Source organism: Hyperoodon ampullatus, assembly GCF_949752795.1.
Source record: "Hyperoodon ampullatus genome assembly, chromosome: 13".
NCBI lineage: Eukaryota > Metazoa > Chordata > Mammalia > Artiodactyla > Ziphiidae > Hyperoodon > Hyperoodon ampullatus.
In genome coordinates, this window is record NC_136926.1 from 18,926,782 (window position 1) to 18,942,599 (window position 15,818).

The 15,818-nt window shown below is 44.6% G+C and overlaps 1 protein-coding gene across 1 annotated transcript in view; it reads left to right on the top strand.

The window, feature by feature from the left end:
- The first annotated feature begins 922 nt into the window (after window positions 1–922).
- Window positions 923–15,818, top strand: part of CORO1C (coronin 1C) — a 51,156-nt gene continuing 36,260 nt past the window's right edge. Inside the window, exon 1 of the mRNA XM_079716985.1 lies at window positions 923–1,122. Within this exon, the coding sequence (XP_079573111.1) occupies window positions 928–1,122 (195 nt within the window). The 5' untranslated portion in view covers window positions 923–927. The remainder of the gene's footprint in view (window positions 1,123–15,818) is intronic.

Below are 15,818 nucleotides of genomic sequence, written 5' to 3' on the forward strand. Positions count from 1 at the left end.
CCTCCCTGAGTTTTTCTGTTCCCCTCCCTGAGTTTTTCTGTTCCTCTGTCTCACTGCCGCTGCCGGGATCACTCCAGGCCTTTCTCAGGCCTGGTTCACCATCACAGCCTCTTAGCCCAACCCCTTGCTTTTCGCTTCTTGCTGTCGAAGAGGTCCAGTGTGCTAGCGTCAGACCTCTTGTCATCCTCGTCTCTACTTTCCATTAAAATTTTTGCCACTCTTTTCCAAGACCTGGCTTTTGCCCCATGGTAGCAGTCAGACTCCTGGTAGCAGTCAGCACCAGGAGTTTGGTTCCGAGTTGCTCTGATTGTCCTGCCTGTGTTGGAAGCCTCTTGAAGGCAAGGGTGGTTTGCTTGTGTTGGATTCTCCACTGCATGTAGTTGGTCTTGTGGAAACACTCGTGAGCAGTCTCCGCTCTCAGACTAGAGAGCTGATGTCTGGAGAAAAAGCTGAAAAATGGAAAAATTACCTCGGCAGACTGAGGAAAAAGCCACAGTATCATAATTTGGGAGAGGAAGGATTCCTCAGTTTCAGGTCTACCAGGTAACTTCACTTTGGAGTTTCCTTGTCTGTAGAAGGGGAGGGCGGGTTAGAGTGGATTGTCTTTCCATTCCCACCCAACTCTGAAAGGCTAATTTCCCTTCATTCTTTACCTTGATCTTTCTCTTGAAATTAAAACTGATGAGCTGTTTCTGGATCATGAGTTAGGAATTTTTCATTTCTTTGTCATTCTTGCCCTGACACATTTTGCAGTTTTCTCTGGGTATGCGCTGCTAAAGGAAATTTGGATTTGCCATTTGGCTACATTTTAGGAGAGCAGACAAAATGCCATACCATTCTGTTTTTTTTTCAGCTTTTCATTTGTAAAAGTAAAGCTTTCACTCGGGGGCATGATTTTAATATACTTTTTGTTCTCCCACAGACACGATGAGGCGAGTGGTACGACAGAGCAAGTTTCGCCATGTATTTGGACAAGCGGTGAAAAACGACCAGTGTTACGATGATATCCGGGTTTCTCGAGTGACCTGGGATAGTTCCTTTTGTGCTGTCAATCCCAGATTCGTTGCCATAATCATAGAAGCGAGTGGGGGAGGAGCGTTCCTTGTACTCCCTTTGCACAAGGTAAGTCATCTGACTTTCCATCCTGTGAGACACCCTCCGGTAATCTCTGTTTAGTCTGTAATAGATTGATTTTGGAGATTGATAGTCACTAAGCATTGTGTGATTTCTAGGACCATTAGACTTGGATGTAATTGAGCTTAAGTTCCACACGCTTTACTAACCACATCAGTTTTTCTCTGACAGAGAATCATTAAACAGAATGGCAAATTCTGTTCTGGGTGTGCCCTCTACAGATGAAAAAGATTCTTATAGTGATGCTGTGAGCATGGACAGGCACAGGAATTTTATGATTTGGTTCATAATCATCCACTCTTCATAAAAGTTTTTCCCAAAAGTGCAATTTTAGAAACAGTTATGTTTTTAAATGGGCAGAAATTGATAAGATTATAAGAAAATCTTTTTTGTGTGTGAGGTCATGAGGACTCAGACTTTTTGGTTTTGCTTTGTTTTTGGTTTTGAATGGTAAATGGGATGAGGGCTCAAGAAAATGTCCCCAAACAATGCAGATTTCAAGTCTGGACAGTAGTAGGTTTCAGCATAGGATCTAAACAGCGTTAACAAGCGGTGGAAATAAAGGCTCTTTATTGAAAGTGGTTCTGTGTGACTTTGAACCCGCTGGGCTTCCTAGTTCTCCCTTCTCCTGACTTTATCCTTCCAGACAGCCCTCTCCAGTATGGGAGAGAAGATTGGAGATCTGTAATTTTCTGCCTATTCTTGAAAATTGTAGATGAAAGTCTGTACTACCTTTAACAGGAAATCCCAGAATTGCAAATAATGGGGGGTGGGAAACACCATGAAGAGAGAGCTTGGAAAGAGTCATTTTCGGTTTTTTTTTTTTTTTTTTTTTTGTGGTATGCGGGCCTCTCACTGTTGTGGCCTCTCCCGCTGCGGAGCACAGGCTCTGGACGCGCCCACTCAGCGGCCATGGCTCACGGGCCCAGCCACTCCGCGGCATGTGGGATCCTCCCAGACCGGGGCACGAACCCGTGTCCCCTGCATCGGCAGGCGGACTCTCAACCACTGTGCCACCAGGGAAGCACGAAAGAGTCATTTTCTGATTAGCTTTTAGGAGGAAAATAAGATTGGTGAGTCCTGAGCCCTAATGATAAGGATGCAGATGTTGGGTCATGTTACAGCTGTTTCCACTCTGCTGGGAACAGTGGGTCTCCCTGAGTCGGAGCCATGCCTAGTAGAGGCATGTCTCATCATAATGGACCATGTGATTCTGAAAGTGGTTACAGTAACATGAATTTCTGTCAAAGTATTGTATTTTGGTGTTTTTTCCTTAGGAAAACTCTTGCTGGGAAAACTTCCAATTCTCTTGTACTTTTCATTCTCTCAGATGCTCATGACTAACTTGTTTTATTTTAACATCTGATTTGTATCTCAGTGGCTGGATTGATGTGATATTACACAATAGAACCATCTCACTACAGACGAGATGGATGCCTTTGGGGAACAAATCTGACATACGTTTCCAAACGTACTGTCTTATTGGCAAAGTTGTTAATCATGTTTTAAAGGAGAATCTTTTCATTAAATTGAAGTTAAATTTTCTACTCAGATACTTTTGCTTTTGTGGAGGAGATTGTTGTTTCAGTGGTGAACAATACATTACACTGTTGTAGCTGTACTTACCTGATTTGGGAGTGGGGGTTGGAGTTCAATGCCAGTCACGTTTGATCTCCACGACTTTCTAGTCGATTTGTTCACCAAGAGCAAGGAGCGTTTGGAAACTTGACTTCTCAGTGGTGGGTCTTATGGCAGCCAGTTGAGAAGACACCTCGCCTCAGCTTGTCAGCCAGGGTCAGGCACTGAAGTACCATGATCTCTTCTGAGTTCAAGAGGGATAAATTTACGACTTTTTGCTTCAGAGAAGGAGAATAAGCCAATTAAGAAGCCCCGAATAAACTTTTGAACGGCTAATCTTCCTCCAAGTTCAGACAGTTCTCTTCAAGTCCCACATTCACAAAAGGCTCTGTGAGTCCACCTTTGCTTTCACAAACCATGGGAAACTTAGAGTTACATTTATACTGTTTAAGGGAGCCCTGTGTGCAGGTCCTAAGCTAACTGGATCTTATGCTTTGGTTTTCAGTTGCATTAAGTGACCAATACCTAATAAATAGGTTTTATTATTTTGTTCTTCAACCAGCTGTATAGGAATTGGGACAGAATAAGTTGCTTCAGAAATTATCATGTTTGAACGAAACGTTGGTGTTTGGAGGAGCCTCGAGGGTCTGTCTTTTTCCCAGGCTTATAATACAGTCTGTGTGGCTCCACTCCTTAAATATTAGTTTGTGTTGGAGGAGGTGACATTGGCATAAACTAAGCCCAGTGACACCCATTGGAAATAAGGTCAGTACTTGGGGTTATTGACTTTTATAATCAACGGGTTCACACGTACTCTGGGATTTTTGTGTATTAGAGTGTGTGTATTGAGCCCTTAGGGTCAGTGTGGCGTCGAGGAAGGAACATGGGTCTGGAGCCGGGGGTTCAATCCTGTCTTGGTCCCCGACTTGTGGTGAGACGTGGATATGTCCCTCTGTCCTTATGCTCTCCCATATCTCTATCTGTAACGTGAGGGGCTCTATATAAAAGTGATTTTCTAAATGGTTCTGAAGAACTTAGGGGCAGGATAAAGATGCAGACGTAGAGAATGGACTTGAGGACACGGGGAGGGGGAAGGGTAAGCTGGGACGAAGTGAGAGAGTGGCATGGACATATATACACTACCAAATGTAAAACAGATAGCTAGTGGGAAGCAGCCTCATAGCACAGGGAGATCAGCTCGGTGCTTTGTGTCCACCTAGAGGGGTGGGATAGGGAGGGTGGGAGGGAGATGCAAGAGGGAGGGGATGTGGGGATATATGTATATGTATAGCTGATTCACTTTGTTATAAAGCAGAAACTAACACACCATTGTAAAGCAATTATACTCCAATAAAGATGTAAAAAAAAAAAAAAAAAAAGTGGTTTGCTACCCAAAATTCAGCAAAGGAAACACTGTTGTTCCCTTTTTTTTCCCTCCCTAGTGCCAACACGTAACTTTGGGAAGTAGATGCCTTTTTACTCGTGGCTGCTTTTCCGCCAAGGGCAAGGCTGAGCCCAGCAAAGAAAAGTGGTCTGTGGCTCCTGTAGACAGTTCTGTGTCTTGGGAGCTCTTAGAAGGATCTGCTGTGATGGCAGGGCCTAGCCCGGAGCCCCGAAGTGTCAGGTGACAGACACCCACCTTTCTTTTCTTCATAAGACCCTGTCCCTTGACTACTTACTATCTAGGCTTTTAGAAAATAGAACTATGTTCCACGTTGTCAGAAAACCTACATTTCTGCCTGCTTTAAAGGGCTGATTGCCCTCTGGATATCTATTTCCTTATAATTTTAGTATAATAATGAATATTTGAATAAGGATCGTAAGTTTTACATTTCTACAGATATTTCGTTGTTCATATGGTACGAGGTCTTCACTGTTCTTTGACTAATGCATGTGTGGTTTGATCGTCTGTAGACTGAGTGTCTGCCCGGTGCCATCTTCGCTCTCCAGGAGCACTGCGTCTACTTTTCATTGCGGTCAGTTTCCTGACCACCCCCCGGCCCCCAGGAGATTGCTGGTACTGCGGTGTTTATCTCACCTTTAGAAGTGTAGCCTTGAAGGACAAAAACATTGGAGACCTGAGTACATGGTGAACCCATTGATCCTAATACAGGACTCTGCCCTGGAAAAGAGATCCTACAACTTCAGTGTCTTGGCAACTTTGAAATAGTTTTACAATGAGGTGCTGCTTTTGTTTAAAGGCAAAGAAAAACCAAATACCCACATATAATAAGAAGTGATGCTTGAAATGAAGATTGTGGGAAATGATGCTCTGGGTGTGTATTGGGCTCCTGTATGTGTTGATAGCAGTCTAGGATTTCTCTAAACATGAACTTAAGGAGGTGGGTATGGTTTTTTTGTGTGTGTGTGTGGTGCGCGGGCCTCTCACTGTTGTGGCCTCTCCCGTTGCGGAGCACAGGCTCCAGACACGCAGGCTCTGCGGCCATGGCTCACGGGCCCAGCCGCTCCGCGGCATGTGGGATCTTCCCGGACCGGGGCATGAACCTGTGTCCCCTGCATCGGCAGGCAGACTCTCAACCACTGCGCCACCAGGGAAGCCCTGGATATGGTTTTTAATCACTATCTCAAGAGACTTCTGGCAGTGTGTATGTGTGTGTGTGTGTGTGTGTGTGTGTCTGTGTCTGTCTGTCTGTCTGTGTCCCCCCGCTGCTTTTTTTTTTTTCCTGGTTATAGTCAGCCAGGTTGGTTTTAGTGATGCTTTTGGGGCCTTCTGTCCATGTTAAAATTGAATATGTGTGTACTGATCTTAAGATGTATTGTGACTCTTTCTGAAAGGCTCCCATTTTAAAACATGGCCTTCCATGAATTCTTCAAAGTTAGTTAGCGTCAGCAGTAAATAGGACTTATTATTGCAACCTCATGAGGCTTATGATTAGATTCCAGGAGAATCATGGTCTCTGTCTTCCAGGACTTAAAATTAAAAATGGAAAGAGTGGTAGAGACAAATACATTGACACATACACAGCAAGAGGTAAGCTTAGGAACGAATATATATTTATTTAAGTGTATGGTTTATGAGGTTTTTGTTCGAAAGTTTTTATTAGAGAAAGTAGGATTTTAAGAGGTCACTGCTGGAGGAATACGGAAAGTGCTCAGCCCTGAGGTGGGGCGATTTAGATTAGCCCACATGATTCAGGGTTTCTTTTGTAATGCTTCCCTCAAGCTGTGGCATGCTGTTCAGTCATGACTTCTCAAGGTGTGGCTTAGTACATTTTCTTATTCTTTGGTCTTTCATAGGATGAATAATATCAGTCTTGTTGAACAGAAGTTGGCTTTGTGGTTTTGGCCATTGCGTTCTCCCCACAGCTACACAAGCTGCCTCGTCAGGAGCACACAGGTTCCAGCCCCCTGTGCACTACCACTCGGGCACGAAGGGCACGAACGAGCCTCTCCTTGTGCAGGAGCCACGCTCGTGATGTGAGACCAAGGCGTTCCCATCCCTGTTGTGAGCCACGGTGGCTCCTACAAATAGCAATGTTAGATGTCTGTGGGCACAGGCGTGCACATACACACTAAAACTTCAGATCACAGTGAACCTGGAGCAAGGGTTGAGGGAGCTGGTTAGAATTCTACGCTCCTGATGTCTTAACATCCGCGTGGACGGAGGATGCAAATTGGAGGGCTCCTGTCTTCCCTAATCGCTTTCTCCCTTCCTCCCTTGACTGTTCTTACTTTGGAGGATTGGAGTGATGTCTAATTTCATCTTCCCAGTAATTGCCTAGGAGAGCAGCTCTGCTCTGGGCCATGATGGGATGGGTGTGGCCAAGTCTTCGTCAGCCTTTTGGGTCACTGTCTCCTCTCTCTTCTTGCTCCTCTGGTGTAGCTGTGAGGTGCCGCCTTATACACAGTTATGTTTCTCCCGTATATTTTAAGAACTGTGTGGGGGAATATTTGGGATCTTGCTTTATTTATGTCTGTGAACTGTCTTTTCAACTCATTTTGTAGTCTTTCTCAACTAGAGTTTTGTGAAAGAATTCAGCCCCCCCTACGGAAAATCATTTCAGTGAATATTTTCTTAGTTTTCTCAAGAAAGGGACATAGCTAAGCCTTATAGATGGATAGGAGAGAAATTAATCCATTACATAAAGTAGCTGCCTTAGGGCATTAGGACTTAATTCCTTCACAGAACCCAGGTTGACAAGGGCTGCTTTAGAGTATTTTTCTGTCATATTTATTGAAGAAGAAATTTATTGAGGAAGAAATCTTGATTCATTTCAGTCAGTATTCTAAGTGCTCCTTCTTGATGTTTAGTATCCAACTCAAATTTTATCTCCAATTTGCTGAGACAGTGGAAATCATCCTTTGGGATTCCTTAGCTGCTTGCCTCATGCCACTAGTACCACAGGCTGCATTATCACATTGTAATGTAATTATTTTCTTAGCCACATAACAGATAACGGGAGGGTGGTTGGAATTATATGCTCTTGATCTCTTGACCTTCGCTTGGATGGAGGATACAAAATGGATGGGTGTATGGTAGGGTTCTCCAGCATCTCACCTTACTCTCTTGTGGTAGCAGCCTCCAAGGTGGGCTCCAATGGTTCTCGCCTCCTTGTGTCTTGCCGTTGTGTGGTTCCCTCCCACATTAAATAGGGCTGACCTGTGTAGCCACTAGGATAGGGAGGAATTGATGGAATGTGACTTCTGAGACTCGGTCATAAAAGCATATGGCTTCTACTTTATTTCTTTTGGAGCTTTCATGCTGTAAGGACTATTTCTTTTGGAGCTTTCATGCTGTAAGGACACTCAAGCAGCTCTGTGGAGAGGTCCACAGGACCGCCCGCCAATAGCCAGCACTGACTTACCAACCACGTGAGTGTGTCATCTTGAAGGTGGATCCTGCAAACCTAGCTGACACCTTGACTTAGGAGAACCCTCAGCCAGAACCACCCGGATAAGCTGCTTTTGAACTCCTGACCCACAGAAACTGTGTGAGATGAGAAATGCTTATCGTTTTAAGTAGCTAAATCTTAGGGTAACTCATTAAGCAGCAGTGATAACTAAAACATGTACAGTTGACCCTTGAAAACCCAGGGGTTAGGGGTGCAGACCCCTTGGCAGTTGAAAGTCTCTCTATAAGTTTCCAGTTGGCCTTCTGTGTCCATGGTTCTGCATCTGCAGATTCAACCAACCGTGGATCTTGTAGTACATATTTTTTGGAAAAAATTTGCATATAAGTGGACCTGCATAGTTCAAACCCGTGTTGTTCAAGGGTCAGTTGTATTCTCAGGATGTGGCACTTGACTCAGTAATGTTAGGTCGCACAATGCACAAATAAATGAGTAATTCAGAGCGGCCTAAAAGGCCTTCGGATAATTTTAAACACTCTTTCCACCTCTCCTTTTAAAAAAAATCTGTATCGTTAGATACATACATATAGGTATACAGCATTCTATAATAAATCTTAAATGAATAATTGAGGGATTCTGTAGTAGTCATATCAGAAATATTACCAAAGCTCTATGAAGAGCTAATTGTTGTTTAAGCTTAAATGAAATCTAAAACAGTACTTTAAAAAAATTACATTAGGGCCTCCCTGGTGGCGCAGTGGTTGAGAGTCCGCCTGCTGATGCAGGGGATACGGGTTCGTGCCCCGGTCTGGGAGGATCCCATATGCCGCGGAGTGGCTGGGCCCGTGAGCCATGGCTGCTGAGCCTGCGCGTCCGGAGCCTGTGCTCCGCAACGGGAGAGGCCACAACAGTGAGAGGCCCGCGTACCACAAAAAAAAAAAAAAAAAAAAAAAAAAAAAAAAAATTACATTAATTCATTCACATACTTATTTCTCAGACATTTGAGTACCTGCTCTGTGCCAGGACCTGTTTCGAATCTTGCTCTTAAAAACGCTTTGCTAACAGTTGACCTCGATCTCTCCAATGGGGAGGTTTGTCTGTGTCCGAAGGGCTCTGACGCAGCGATGGGAGATGAGTTCTGAATGAGGCTCAAGGAAGGTGTCACAGAGAAGGTCCTGTTGGAAGTTGGGTTTCTCCTGAGTGCAGGAGGAGCCAGGGATGAAACGGAAGAGGAGCCCAAGCAACTCACTAAACTGAGGTGTTAGAAGAGGGGCTCTGTTCCCAGGAGGGTGAGGAACGAGGGGGGCCACATTCCTTCTTTCTGCGTTGGGATGGCCTCTTCTCCTATTGGAGAGATGGAATGCTTGACTGGAGGGGGATTGGGAGGAGCTGTAGGACAGCTTTTTGGTAGAAAAAGTACACACTTCTTGGCTCTTTTTTTCCTTCACTTCCAGTGTAAATAGTACAAAACTGCTGTTCTCCTTCATCGTTATATGGAGAAGAACCAGGATAAGCACTGCTCTGCATTTTAGGATTTTTGTTAAAACTGGATCTACATGGCATCTTTCCACTGTTTCCGCTTCAGGAAAAGGCGGTGACTTCATGTTATATTCATAAAAGTAAGGCTGCAAAGTGACATCAGAATGTGCTTGGAGGGTCCCCTTCATATATGATGTCTTAGTTTTTGCACACAGTGGGGTGGCTGTCATACCTCTGTTCTACAGTTGCAGAAATTGAAACTCAGGCTGAGTGACTGCCCGGGGCTGTGGGGTCTTCCGTGGATTAGAACCTAGGTCTCTGAGTCTTTATTTGGTTTGTACATGTACATTTTTGATTAACATTTTTTTCCCACTGAGTGTGAAAGATTTTTTCATAGAAACCGTGGTCAAATTGACACTTAATCCTTTGCATTCTTTCTCTGGGATTAGAAGGCTTAATAACAAAAACACTAGCCTGTCAGGGCTCTGATTCTGGCAGCTCGGAGAATTGTCTCAGTGTTTGGAAAGTGCTTGGTCTCTACCATGCCTTGCGAGTAGACAGTGGCAGTGATGGAGTCGCAGCAGCTCACATCATTGAGGGCTTCCTTTAAGTGCCAGGCGCCGTGCTGATAAGTGCCTTCTTTCATGGACTAGTTCAAAAGAAATGGCAGTCTCCCGATGGTGCTTTTCTCTGTGACCCCCAGTTACTGCCAGCACCTGCTGGATTTGCATTGGCTGTGCCTCCCCCTTACTGTACGCTGCTGACAGGCAATTTCCATTCCCACAAATAGCGGTGCCCCATTTTGGACAAGGGTGGCGATGCTAGTAGCCCTTTGTACAGATGTGGACATCTGGCACAGGGTAGCTTTGGTGTGATGGGCAGGGGCTTTTATTCAGTGCCAGTGTCCTGATGTGTCCTGGGATGCCCATTCACCGCCTCCTGAAATAGATGCTGTCTGTCTGCTACCCTGAGCACCTTAACTGTCAATTGTGTGGGCTGTGAAAGGCCGGGAGGCAGGGCAGGGACGGCAGTGGAGGATGCGGGGTGGGGGGCACCAGGTGCAGAACAATGACTTCCAAATTACTTCCGAGCTGCCAGCCCCACGAGCACTGCACGGCCTCATTACCACACGAAGCGCCACAGAAGGACCTTTTCATTTGCTCCCAGTGACTGTTTTCCACAGTCTTGTGGGGGGGTGTGTGATGGGAGGGGGACACCCTACTCACCCCCAGTTAACAATGGAGCACAAAGTCCTGGCAGAAGGACTCTTACCACGTACCCTGGGGCTATTTTTGATTACAGTGAGTGGCTGTGACTCAGAGTGTGCCCTGGCAGATGACGGCTCCCCCCTCCCCTCCCCTGCCTTCCTCCTACCCCCTCCCCTGGAGATGAGCAGGCAGCCTGTCCTTTGTGCATTTCCTTGGCCAGCCTCTCACGCTGCTGCAGTTCACTGATATGTCCACAGCAGCCGGCCTGCAGGCCTGACAGGGCTCTGACAGTGGTTTTTACCATATATGGCCATCAGAGCGCTGGGGCTGTCAGCCGGCCAGGATCATTTCCTTCCTTTGCTTTGATTGGCTGCGTGGCTCGGAGAATGGTGGGATCTGGGAGTGTGTGGTGAGGGGAAGCCACTGAGTCAAGTGCAAAGAACATTTAACTCTTTCCTGGTTTTCTGGAGCGTGAGTCTGAGCTGAGCACATGGGCAAGTGCTGCTGCCAGAAGCCACCTTGTATAAACGTGATGATGACCCAAGTCAGGGAAGCAGCGAAGAGCAGGTTTCTGAATACTGATTACTCTAATAAAATAGACTCCAGGTGCAATGGACAGCTTTCTGCTGTCCCCGTTTGTCCAGAAGCCTCTTTATAACCATATGTAGTAAACGTTCTGCTCTCACCAAGTTGAATTCCATGCTAGTTGGGGGTGGGACCTGAGCTGAGTCCAGGGAAGGCTGAGCCTGGAGGGCAAGTGATGAGCACAGCACGTGTTGGCTTTCTCAGAGGAACGGGGACTTGGGTTTCCTTTCTGGCTGAGCTTTAAGTCGGGAGTAAATGATACAGGCTACTGAATTGGGTCTCTGCTCCAGTCCTCCTGCTGTTTACAACCACTGCAAGATGTGAGTTGCCTCGGCCGTGCAGCCCAAGGCATTTGCCTAAAGAAAAAAAAACAGAGAGAGCTGTGATATTTTTCTGTTTTTCATCCCCACTTCAAGAAGGGTGGGTTTTTGTTCTGAGGCTTGTGGGTAAACCAGTGCAGAACTGGGATTGGAAGGGGTAGCTCTGGGGCTTTTCCTCATTCACCAAGGGTCCCATGGGAGGAATCTCCAATGTCATTGGAGATGACACTCAGTACCAAGGGTTAGGCAACAAGTTACTCTCCTTTCTGCTTGGATATTAAATGCTTTGTTTTAATTTCCTATATTTGTACTTAGTTCGATAGTTCTTTTGCTTTCCAGTTTTTCCTGTCGAGCTGAATTGTATTTTGACTAGGTTCTACCTCATCTTGGGCTCCTGGTTTTTCTTTGTTCTCAGACCAGAGGGATCATATGGAATTACTTGTCTGCATTGATGAGGTTTTTGCTTTATAAATTTTCTGCTAAGTCAGGAAGTTAGGAAATAGAGCTTCTCCATTTGCTGTTGTGTATTTAGGTGTGGTTGAGTAAGGAAATGCCAACTCTTCCACCTTTTTGCTTTGTGATAATAAAATATCCATAGTTTTGTAGTAACTGCCCTCAAGTTCCTAATGGACTTTTAAAATGGTCTGTTCACTATTCAACCCAGTTTTTAAAGAGGACCTGTGATGCCAAAATGGTTTGCTTGGCATTTTCACTTGTGCCCATAAAGACTGTTCCTTTTCACTCACAGGCAGGGGAGGGCTCTCAGCACCATGCTGCCTCTCCCTGGCAGCTGTGGCGGCTGGCTTACTTTCCAGGACCCGGTAACCCAATCTCTATGTTCTATTCCAGAGCACCTCCTCTCACCCTCAGGGTTGGCGTTTCTGGTTCCCTTAAAGTAAAACCTCCTCAGAATGTTTTATTCCTGGGCCACGAGCTGTCACTCTTGGTGACCAGCCTGTCAGCAGGCCCTGTATTGTGTGCATCAGTCTTCCTGGTAGGCTGCAGGGGTCCCTGTCTTGCTCTTCTGGCCAGTCTCTCCCCTGTGCCACGACCACTGTCATTGTAGCTCCTCCCTGTGAGGGAGCAGGACCTGAAGAGATTGCAGTGGAACATGTATCCACATAAATAATACTGTTCCAAGAAAAAGGAAGTTAAAAAAAAGGAAAACCCACTTCAATAGATATCCTTTTTTGACTCCTTTGGACTCTGCACAATATGAATGGAGGCCTTATGCCCAGGCTGCAAACTTTTTCCTTTGCTTCCGAGCACATGTTTGACTTAACCGTTCTCCTTGCGGAGGGTTCAAGAATTCTCAGGGTATTACTCCAAGGCCAGTAATGAGGTATTATCTGTGCCTTTGAAAAGATCTTTTAATGTATGGACAATATGATAAAGTTACTGAACTTTGGGCACATCAAGTGATTTTGATCAGCATTTTTTCCTAAAATGAAAACCTGTATGAATATAAAGTAGGGAATGAACAGTTTGAAAATCTTTGTTCCTTGAGTCAGGATGGGGGGTGGAGTGGAGGCTGTTTGGGCCTTACATCTGAGGGTGGTGTAACCAGTTTGGATAATAAGCTCAGATTATAGTAATGGATTATAAAGTGGCTGGATTATAAGAAGAATGCAGATGAGAAGTTTGGAGGGAGGTCCTGGGAGCTTCCTGCTCTGGACTAGCTGAGGGAGATGGCCTAGGAGGCGGTCACAACCCACCGCCCCAGAACAGCTTGCGTTTCTAGGACTGAATCCACAGTGTAAACTAGAAGGACATTGTATGTGGAATACCCTGAGCATCTTAAAGGGGAATATTTGATTTGAGTGATAAAAGTAACGGGTGTCACTTTTTGGCACCATAGGAGTTTTTTTTTTTTTAATTTTGTGGAAACGTATGTTAGTTGTGAGAAAGAATAAGCCTGCTGGGTAAAGTGTTATGTGGCTTTAACCAAATGTTACTTTTGGAAGGAACCAGTAATTATTAGATTGAGCCTCGTTGGCACCAGTTTGGTAGTATCTTCAATCTAATATTGAGTGAGCTAATGTGTGGATCGAAAACAATTACCATGTGAGGGCTCTGTTTTACACTAAGAAACAATCATTCTGAATGATTAATGCAAAGGTCATATGGGAAGCATCCCAATGTTGTATTTTGAGACTTTGGGAGGGTGAAAATGTCTGCACCTGTAAAATACGCCATTAGCTTCCTTGAAAATACATCCCAGGGTGGAACTCCTTTATAGAAACATCTATGAGAAGATTTCTGTACATGTCTGTTTGTATATATTAGAATTCTTTTGATTGAACGGTAGTGTCTTCGGCGTGTGGGATGAGTGCGCTTCCTAAATATGGATTCCTTTTTGAAAGGAGATATGACAGATAAGTAAGATAGGACCTCTCTGGTGGTGCAGTGGTTAAGAATCCGCCTGCCAATGCAGGGGAAACGGGTTTGAGCCCTGGTCTGGGAAGATCTCACATGCTGCAGAGCAACTAAGCCCATGTGCCACAACTACTGAGCCTGCGCTCTAGAACCCTCAGACCACAACTACTGAGCCCGCATGCCACAACTGCTGGAGCCTGCGTGCCTAGAGCCTGTGCTCGGCAACAAGAGAAGCCACTGCAATGAGAAGCCTGCGCACCGCAACGAAGAGTAGCCCCCGCTCGCTGCAACTAGAGAAAGCCTGCGTGCAGGAGTGAAGACCCAACACAGCCAAAAATAAATAAACAAGTAAAATAAAATTACTTAAAAAAAAAATAGTAATAATAATAAAATACGCTATTTGATGTAAATGGAAGCAGTTGAGGTTTCCTATTCAAACTAATGGGAAATACCTTTACAACTAGAAATATCATTTCATAAGAGTTACATTGAATTTTGTATGCCTAAGGAGGAAATGTTTTTGCCAACTTATTTAAAATTATAAACATTCCTTCTTAGAGCAGTTTTACAAAGATATGTATTTACTGATGCTTAAATTTTGATTGTTCACCACCCCCCCCCCAAAAAAAAAAGAAGAAAGAAAGCCTGTAGGAGGAGAGTATTGCCTAACTCTGTGGGCTTAGTTGAAGCATCAGTCTCCAGGAGCTCTGCTGAGGCTTTTGGCTGCTTTGAAATTTTTGAGGACCTTCCCCATACCCAAAATGAATGATAGTGCCGGTGTCTAGGTGGTTTTCTGCCACCGTAAGGGTTGCTAGCCAGAACATGTCAAAGCCATCAACCTCAGCTTGGGCCGCCACATGGAAATTGTGCTGTCACACCTCTCCCTCGTGCCAGCTGTACACACACTTTGGAGGCTGCATTTTCCCTGGGGCTCATATTGCTGGGCCTCCTGCAGGCCACCGGATCTTTTAGATAATAATAGTCCTTAAGCCAGTGCCCTGACCTATTTCACCAGTGTCCCACAACCGTATGAACTGGGGTCTGGGCCAGAGCCTTTGGGAACCTTGGTGTTGGTCATTTTCGCCACTTGAGTTGACTTGCTGGTAATTCTCATCACTTGGAGTTTTAGCTAGAGAGGTACAATAAAAGCTCTATGGCATGTGATCGAGATAACTAGTAAGTAATCAATACATTTGAATAATTATTTAAAGCAAGAAATCTGAACCTCCAACTGGCTAGTCTCAGCTAAACTTTCAATTCCATACTAGCAAAGTAGTAATATTCTAGATGATGTAACTGAGGTGGTGCATCCTTAATGAAACAGTGGACTGATTTGTTAGTAAATGAAATTATTCTATATATAACCCTTGGGAAATTGATGAGTACTTCTTAAATCACTGTTCAGCCAAAAAAGATACTTTAAAAGCTGTTATTAAGTTCTTGTCAGTCTTTCTCCCAGCCTCGGCATTCATTTAAATTTGCTGCTTAGACGTGCAGGTAAGCCGTGTTGTCACCATGACTTGCAATGATGTCTTTCTGAATGGTCCTTCACAGTCTAGAATTAGACATGGATTCCTTGGTTTAGTCACTGGATGATAAATGAGGATGTGTCATGATTATGAATGAGAAATGCATTCTCATTAGATCCCAGGGCAAAATGACTTTCAGAAGTGATGTGCCCTCATCTTTACCATATAAGGCCGTTATTGTATGGTTTCCTTCAGTTTCCATGGACTTGAGCTCTCAGCAGTTTATAATTACCCAGCTCCGCCCTTTTAAAGATACATACTTATGGGTGAAATATGTTGTTGTGCTTTGGGTTTGATTTTGTTATGGGTAAGAAGCTATTTGGAGGTGCAAGCCCTTGGAATCACAGCAGCTGATAACTTGACTGTGTGTGGAGCACACCCTGTGTGTAAAACCATCATTGCACATTTAAAACGGCATTTTTTTTTCTCATACTTCTTTCTGTTCCTCTATCACTGTCAGACATTTAGTCGATTCCCTTTCTGTTGTGCTGCAGGATGATGCTACTTTCCCTGTTTTATTTGTTGTAAGGATTTATGATGATGTTATAACCAGAGGAAGCAGCTGTTTGCAGGGTATCATTTTTTTATTAACTTGTGTTTCTGATGACCAGCTGCCACTAATTTCAACATTACTCTTGTGCCTTTTTCACAACCCCATGGCATAGTGGAAATTTTCTTTCTCTGTAGAAACCTAGTAGGGTTGTCAGTGATATTTTAGATCTCTGCTTCTTGGTTTTCTCTGTTCCTATTTCTTTATTTAGGAAGTGGGAATAATAGAGTTGCTGTTTCATGAAGGTA